Source organism: Trichoplusia ni, chromosome 10 (assembly GCF_003590095.1).
Source record: "Trichoplusia ni isolate ovarian cell line Hi5 chromosome 10, tn1, whole genome shotgun sequence".
Classification (NCBI taxonomy): domain Eukaryota; kingdom Metazoa; phylum Arthropoda; class Insecta; order Lepidoptera; family Noctuidae; genus Trichoplusia; species Trichoplusia ni.
In genome coordinates, this window is record NC_039487.1 from 10,965,132 (window position 1) to 10,973,977 (window position 8,846).

The 8,846-nt window shown below is 34.6% G+C and overlaps 1 protein-coding gene across 2 annotated transcripts; it reads right to left on the reverse strand.

Moving 5' to 3' along the window:
• Positions 1–986: 986 nt before the first annotated feature.
• On the reverse strand, positions 987–4,893 carry LOC113497972. Of its 2 annotated transcripts, none has more exons than XM_026877830.1 (7): positions 4,717–4,893; positions 4,492–4,650; positions 3,462–3,684; positions 2,884–3,036; positions 2,207–2,391; positions 1,742–1,813; positions 987–1,298 (listed from the first exon to the last, which is right to left on the reverse strand). In XM_026877830.1, the coding sequence occupies exons 1-7, from the start codon at positions 4,734–4,736 to the stop codon at positions 1,040–1,042; spliced, it is 1,071 nt and encodes a 356-aa protein (XP_026733631.1). In that variant the 5' UTR covers positions 4,737–4,893; the 3' UTR covers positions 987–1,039. The 2 variants fall into 2 exon arrangements, with proteins under 2 accessions (XP_026733631.1, XP_026733630.1); XM_026877829.1 differs by having other exon boundaries at positions 988–1,298; positions 4,492–4,640; positions 4,717–4,892.
• Positions 4,894–8,846: the final 3,953 nt, after the last annotated feature.

Consider the following 8,846-nt stretch of genomic DNA (forward strand, 5'->3'; position numbering starts at 1 on the left):
TAACTTCTAAAGATATTTTAATTATTTTTAATTACCTTTTTTTAGATGATATTTTACTTGGATTTTAATGATCTTGCCTAGAATTGCATTTATGTTAGTTACGATACGTTTGAGGATGATACCATCGTATTTATGTATATTATTATTGTATTAAGGGTTTTGTTTGTTTTTTTTTTTGTCATTAATAGAAGTAAAATGTTGTAAAAAGTAAGCTCGTTGTATTTTATCAAATAAACACTTTTTAGTCCAACTGAAGCAATATTATGCTGTTTTATTTATTGTTTTTCATTTTTATTTAATACCCTACCCTTTTACATTAGTAACTCGAAAACCAAAACAACCAGTGTCAATAAAAAAAATCGAATCGATTATAAGAGTTCGTGAAAGAAACGACTTGGAGTTCGAATTCCGTCGAATAAATGTTAAAAGAAACGATTTGTTGCTGGTTCGATCCCCGCTTAGGGCAATGCCTTTTCAAAGTCTTAGGCTTCTTTGTGAATGATTGTGAAAACCAACAAATCCAGAAAGTGGATCCCCCAGTACAAGATTTATATGTGTAAGCAATTAACTCAACGAACGAACAGATAGGACCGTTCGCGTGCATGGAAACTGAAAAAATAATGTAATGACTAGTCGACACTTAATTTAAATAATTAGTTTAGCCATACAAAAAGTTGTGTGAGCTCAACAACTTTTTTTCGAGATAAACTTTCCTTCTTTCGTTCCTTACTTGAAAATTCCTTTTATTGAAATACAAAACTGATGCTTGAAATATGGATGAAAGACTGAATTTAAATATACCAGTGTTCTATACTCGAATGTATAAGAATGACGGAATTAAATCATGTGACCATAAGAAACAAAACGGCTATTTGTCCTTTGACCTTTGAGTCTCTACTTTTCTCTAGCCAAGTCGGATAAAGTTCTTGAAATAAAACTGGAGACCAGTCCAACGACAAATAAAACGCAAAAAAAAAACTATCATCAATTTATTTACACTACAAAACATTTATAACAATATCTATATATTTATTTAGTACTACTCACCTCGCTTACTAAGCTTGGCTATTCTTTCCTGATTCCTATATATACAAAGGTCCATGAAGGTCAAACTTAGCAGCAGACAGTGGCCCAGCATGTCCTTCTGAAGGTCCTTTTGCGACCTGAACATGGACTGCAAGTGATCCGGGATGTATGCATGGGATTGGTTGGGTGAAATCTCATTGAGTTCCTTTAACAGAATTTCTACAGTTTGGTCTGTTGATACTCTTTCGTTTCCCACTAGGGTCCCGTACAATCTGAAATTAAGGTTTAATAGTAGGTCATAAATAGTGATTAAATGTATGGCCGTGTTTTTAACCGGTATGTGTGGGGGATGGGATTGGGGATGTGTTTTCAGAATAAGTCTACAACTGGATATAAAAGGTAAGAATAGTTTAATTCGGTCCAATAAATAATTAAGAAATATTAGACAAGAATTTTGCCTTTATCTGGACAATTAAAATTGGCTAATTGCGGAACAAAAGTCAGTGAGACAAAGTATCAAATTCGTCCATCGCATTTAAATTTGAGCGACATCTAGCGGTTCGTTTTTAAGTTATACCTAAAAATAAGTATTGAATTGACCACAAGAGGGCGCTTTTAACATTTATTGAGCGTGACATTATACCTTTCTACTATTACTACTGATCGCTCATATTGTAGTCATACAAAGCAAAAAAAAAGGTTATTATTAACGTACCTGTATGGAAGAGTTGGCCGTAAGAAGTAAACCCTTTGGTTCAAGGCATCCTTTGCGGCGTCCTCACTTTCACTGAAAAATAATAATATTTTTCGTTTAAATCTTGTAATAATATATTATATTTAAATTACAATCACTTACGATAAAATATCTGCCATTACTTTAACGGGTGAGTCAAAGCAGGCATATAGTAAGAGTGCCTGGCTGCGCATGTCTGAGGTTGTATAGATATTTTTACCATATTTGTCATACAAGGTAGCAAAATCTGTTAGTGGTAGTTAACCTCCCCCCCCCCCTAACCCCTTCATTGACCCAGGCGCCTAGTTGTAAACACTCAACTAATGTCTTCTGCAGGACTAGAGCTGTTCTACGAGGTGGAGGATAGACTATATGGGCATCTTTGAATATGGGGTCTATGCAGAAGCCTATTTGACTGAAAAAATATTGATTAGATTTGAAACTCACTGTTCCTCTGTATGACTCCTGGCGTTTATCAAAGCTACAATCATGGCGACCATCTGGGCTTTCTGCAGGTTGACGGCGATGACCTTGGGATTGTTGGGGTCACTGCCAGCCGCTCGTAAGGTCGTGGCTTCGGCCTTCATCACGTACATATCCGCTTCGGGCAGCTGTCGGGTCACGCGCCAAGCCTGAACAAAATCTATTGTTATTCATATTCAGCAACATACACTTTCGCACACTGTCATATTATCAAAAGTGATCCAGAAAATATCAATGAGAATACTGTACTTATAGGTCTTACAGTAATGGAATTTGACTATACGGGGTAAGGTTAAAACAATGCATAGGTCACCGGTGACCGAAAAATTAGGCGGATCTTAGAATCACGGTCACCTTCGAGGTCGACGCGAATGTGTAAGCGGCGATCAGCGCTACCTACTCTCACTGATCTGGTACTAACAAAATCAATGCGATTGCACGTATAGCCGAGTGTCGCCGGTTCGATCCCGCGTAGGACAACAGTTTATGTAATTCACGAATGCTTGTTCTGAGTCTGGGTGTCTTTGTGCAAGTGACTTAAATGTTTGTGAAACCCCCCGCGACACAAGGATTATTTAACTGAATGCGAATAAAAAAAATGAATTGGTTTCATGAGAGTAAGCAGTAATTATATTACTTACAATGTCCAGTATATCAGTTATCTGGAATTTCTTGCCGTCTGGGTAGTCGATGCCGTAGTACTTCCACTCCTGCACCTCATAGTTATTCCTATCTATCATTGTCCACGTAACTGAATTCACTGTGATGTATACCGTTAATACTGATTTACAGTCCTGGAAAAATATGGACAGTTATAACGGAGGGAAGGTAAATTATTAATAATTATTTTATAACGCAGGATATATTTATTGAGTTTGTCCAACTAGTTTTGGACTCAAATGTAGTATGATAGCTGTATCCGTGATTTGAATGATTATATATTTTATGAAAGTAACAACCAGAACAAAAAAGTTTATAATAACTTAAATCTATTGAAACTGTGTGAAGTAGTTATAAGCTTACAACAACGCTGATTAGATTAGCATATAAAATTAAAATCAGAAAACATTTGGTTTTTTTCAACATTCATTTCACATACATCAATGTTCTGTTTTGTGGATGAAACATGCATCACAGTGCCACTGAAGTTTTTATGATAAAAGAGAAATAAAGATCAAAATAGGACACAAAGCCCTTCTTAAATTGATTTAATACTCACTTTTCTCACACTTTCACTGAGAGCCGGCTGTAAGATCTGCCCTTTGATTTTATTAGCAACTTTTTTCTGTTTTGCAGGTCCACCCAATATACTATTAAACAGTTTTTTAGCTGACTTCTCTGAGAAACCTTCAACATATTCTATATCTGATAAAGTTTTTAATTTACCATTACTACTTTTCCATTGCGAAAAGTTTTTTATGTTTGCTTTACTCACTTCATAACTGAAAGGTAATAATAAATAAATATTTTAAGTAAAGGTAAATTAAAAAGACCAAGTCATCAGGATTACCTTAATATTTTAATGCCTAAAGAAAGCGTGAGTATAATGAGTTTGCCTTGTCTTGTACTCCAGCACATTGCCATGAGAAATCTGTTGGTATACCTTCTCAAAGATATATGAACATCTCAAGAAAAAGAAGAGAATCAAGATTTCACCATAGTTAAAAGGAGAGAAATGTGTGACTCAAAAAACAACGATACTCTACTTGCTTTTTTTATTTCAATTCAAATTAAATACATTTTGACTAACTGACTGTATTACCGGACATTTAATTTTTACAAAGGACAAAGATTTTGATTGATGAGCTCATTTGCTCTGTATCTGGGTGTGATCAATCTAAGATAATATGTATTACAAATACATAAATATGTTAATAAGTTAGCTATGATATATAGCACTCATAATAAAACGATGGCATAGATCAGGGTAGGCGAACCAATGGCACGCAACACAATATTTTGGGCACGTCGCAGAATTAGGTATGTTAAGACGATCAATTTGATAGTATTTATAATTATTATTTTCCAAATAATCAGAAAGTCAAAATTATTTGATGGCACGCGAATGATCCCATTTTTTTTTTTTAGGAAAAATGGCACCTTGATGCATAAAGGTTCGCCAACCCTGGCATAGATAATGCCACCTGGTCTCAAAGTGTGTAAAAGAAGACGTGGAATATAATCATTTATAATTAAAATTTGATTTATATATCCATATGCCTTTGTTGTTATTTAATTTACGTTCTTACCTCGACAGATTTGTGACATCGGAATCATTAATAACCTGCAATATCTTTTCTCTTTCTACATCATTGTATTTACTGTCTATTCCTTCAGAATATTGACGTCTTGAAACAAAAGAGGTTGTGGTTTTCGGACAGCAATAGCCGACGGAACTCTGGAAATATCTTACAATAAAAATAGAACACAATTTACTTACGATTACAAAGTTATAATTTAATGAAGTTACTCACTTGTGTCTTCCTACAAACATTTAGTAGGTTTTGAAACATTTTAAGACATATGTATTTTTTTTTTCATAAAGTAAAAGGCAGTTCAAAGCTCACGGAACTTTTTTTTAAGGTTATGTTTACAATACGAAAACATTAGGTTGTTTGACAGTGACAATAAAACAGCTGATCTTAATCTTGATATAACTGCGTTCCCTTATAAGCAGATAAGTCAATACTTTTTTTTTTAAATAGTACATTATTAAAGAAATACAAATTCTTTCACCCTTTTTAATTATATACATATAAATAGTCTACATTTTAATGTGGTAATTGGTTTGAAACATTATTGGGTCGTTACTTACGCCATCTCTTAATTTAATGTTCAAATACGAAGAAAGGTGGTTAATGTTTTGGTAGACGTCAATTTTGTGTTAATAATTATTACAAGATGTCGCTAGTATGGAATGTCCTATTGAAAATGTTTCTTGAGTAGGGAAGCTGTCGATAGAAATACGCGTGAAATACGATATTTTTTTACAATTAAACGCATTTATGTCACCATGTTAACGAATGAAGGTAGTCCGACGAGAAGTTATGTTGTAAGAAGATGACAAGACTTATGTTTGTGGTACCTACGTAGGTAGTACAAAACATTTGCTTTTCATTTTATAGGATCATCTCGACAAGTTAACGGTGATGGTGATGCCTGTACCTACCCTAGTAATATCGGTTAATGAGTTGAATTAATTAAAGAGGTCGTAGGTCTATCAAACACCTTAGGTATCTTTAAATTGCGCTTTATAATTATGTAGACTAAGGTGATTATTAGGCAAATGTAAGAAATAAACATAGGTAAGGAACAAAGATGACAATAAACGATTGAGACAGCTTACTTACAAGTTACAACTAAAATAAATAAATTGACTGGTGTCCGTGACAGCAAACGGTACATTTAATGACATAATTGAAAGGATTTAAAAAATGGAATACTTAATGACAAAAGACAATCAAATAAATGATATTTTTACGTCAAATATCATAAGTCTGCCAATGTGCGAAACGTGAAATTGGGTACGTATTTTGCTATGGAAAATGAAAACGGTGAGAAGTAATTAGTACAGAGTGAACAGGCAAGAACTAATAAAATAAGTAGAAGTAAGTATGAAAATTAAATTTCGTTGGTCAGAACAAGACAGAACGATATATCTTTCTCGCTTTATCTCACAAATCGACGCACGACAAAATGGCGACCCTTCGCCCGAAGCCGCGATTCACGCACACATTCACGCAGCAAACGTAAATAAACGTGCATTTGACTATCTTCTTTCATGGAAGAGAGTTTGTTCGCGGTCAGCGCTGTCGATAACTTTCTTGCCTACCGACTTGTCAGCATACTCTAAAAGACTGGTGAGTTAAACATTTTTTTATTGTATTTATTTAATAGGTAGAATTTTATAACTCTATTAGTCCTGCCAACTCTTCAGATCAGATGTGTTCCCATGTCTTTTACGACAGATAAATCAATTCAAATCGTCTGTCACTTCAAGTAGAAAATTACCCCCTAAAATACAAGTAGGTAAGTAGGTAGGTATAAATTAAATAAAATTAGCTGCCTCCGTAATCCTATCTGAATAGGTACGTACTTACGTAGGTACTTTTTAAGATTCACAAGAAAAAAAAACACCAAAAATGTCTAGGTTTATCAGCAAATGCACCGAGGCACATAATAGCTGGGACAACTACTACCTGCCTGCTTACTAGTACAGCATTTCATATCAATACCTATTGTATCTGTATCAAGCTATTGACGCGATATGGCAACGTCGCGACTCGCGCTCGTGCCATTCAACAACCTATACGCTGATGCCGCAAAATGCACCGAAATAATTAGATTATAATTCTAAATAAAAATATAATAAGTTTCCACATAGTAGCCAAGTTGTGATCAGCCAAAAAATGAGTAGAGGCTTAAAAACAGCTTGCACAGACTATACAGAGAATATTTAGCTAGTAAAATCTAGCTAAAACTAGTATTAACGCGCATGACATTGAGTACAAATTGTTTTACTAGCTGGCAGAGCCGTCCGTCACGAACTTGTTTGTGCGCTGTTGCCAAACCGCTGCCATTCTGCTTAGTCGGTACAGTTCTGGCAATTGTGATAGCTGTGAATGCCGTGATAGGTAGCTTAAGCGTGTTTATGCTATATCAATTCTGGTCTTCTTCTGCCATCATGTCTATTTCATGTAGGGTTGCTAATATTTGATTCATGATGAACGATTCGTTTTATTTTTATTTTTTCGATTCCAACGTTCCCGTATTCTCGTTGCTCTTCTTTAGTCGAGAAAAAGAACAATATTTATTCTCCATCGAAATTGGAAAAAAATATCAATATTATTATTGAGCTCAGCCATCTTGTTCACATTCAAGAATGTTGACGGAACTCCTGCTGTCCTTGTCACTCTTACAACATGATCATCCACCAACTATAGCTCCATCTTCTTTTCTCGAACTTCATCATTGTTTCGCAATTAGATAGGCACTTGCGTTACCTATTTTTATCAATTATTGGTTCGAATACATTCTTACATTGATTAGATTTTATGCAATTGTTGTGAATGAGACGAATTTATATGTTTTTTCTTTTTTTTTCTATTGTAAGTAAGCATACTTTAAATTCAGATAAAACAATTGATTTACTTAAATCTTACCTAACAGCAAATTGTTTATTCTATGGTCTTCAGTTAGAGATTTTCGCCTTGGTAACAGTTGCAAAATATTTATTGATGCCCATCGATGGCTTACTTCCAAGATTTTGCATGCTTCATAGTTCCTAAAGCGCAATGGATAGCGCTGAAATAAATTAAATAGTGATATTATCATACGAGTATACTACCCAATAAAATAAATGTTGCCTAGTGTATGCATAAAATAAGTTTGAATAATTGACTAGGTATTGATCAAAACCTAAGCAACCGATATCAAAGGAACTGTCCTTTGATATCATTTGGTGGGGTATCCGTAAGAGGCAGGTACCTACTGGAAGCGCAACTGAAGCTTATATCTAGCGGGATAATAGTAGAGTGATCCTTGTGTCGTCCTCTCATGACTATGTAGCTTTATTTTGAAGTGATGGAATGGAGACGCGGCCGTGGATTTTGTTAGTCTTCATCAACATGACAAGTTAAAATTTTCACTTGGGTAATTGTGGAACTGTCAGTGCTATTCGTTTGGTTTGTTTTGATGATTTACTTTAGATAATGATCTAGATGAATCTAGCCACTCATAAGAAAGTCTAAAGTGTAAGATTATTCAGTATTCAAAGCATTTTCGATAAGTAAACATCTATTTTTATGATGACGTATTACAATGACGTACTGCGCGAATCGGTAGTGTTCGGCTCTCTTCGGGTCATATCGGCCGAGAGTCGAACGACCCACTCGACTCGGACGGACTTTTATGTCAGAGCGGCAACGTCGCTCGATTCTGACCTATTCGCTACTATAATATTATGGAGTTATTTTTGAGATTTTTACCTATTCTTTATACATTTTCTCAAATGACTGCGAATCCCTAACGAGATCAGACATTCAAATTGTTGCTTTTGCGTTTTAAGGTTAGAACTATAGAGTAAAACACTTTTGCACGTCTCATTATCATTCACTCTCTATAGTGCTTTACATAAATATTACCTCGAAGGCTATAAAATCAATTCGCGTACCTACCAGTCTTCATGCTCAGTTATTCTTTAGGTACCTACATAGATCATACGATAACAAGCAAAGAAAATTAATCACTTAAAAAAAACAACATCATGTCGTGGTGATTAGTGAATCTACTCATCATCACTCTATGCACAAATAAATAGTAGATATTTGCTCCCGCTGTCAAACGTCAAACAGAAGTAGAACGCAAGAGAACGAGACACCATTATCGTAATATCGCACGTTTAAACCTATACTGACACTAAACAAAAATCCTCATTTGTGAGGAGAGCAAAAAAACAATTTTCTTTAAAGAAATTTGTACACTGAAAAGAAAAGATGAACAATTTCGTTATTCGATGACAAGGATATTAAAGCATGATATTACATCTCATATTTAAGAGGAAAATAACTAAAAAATTTGAATAGAAAAATATTGTTTTTACCTT

Coding starts and splice junctions, on each gene's coding strand:
- LOC113497972 (XM_026877829.1), bottom strand. CDS start 4,755: ATGTTTCAAAACCTACTAAATGTTTGTAGGAAGACACAA. Junction 3,685..4,491: donor GATGTCACAAATCTGTCGAG/GTAAGAACGTAA, acceptor ATTACCTTTCAG/TTATGAAGTGAGTAAAGCAA. Junction 1,814..2,206: donor AGGAGTCATACAGAGGAACA/GTGAGTTTCAAA, acceptor ATTATTTTTCAG/TGAAAGTGAGGACGCCGCAA.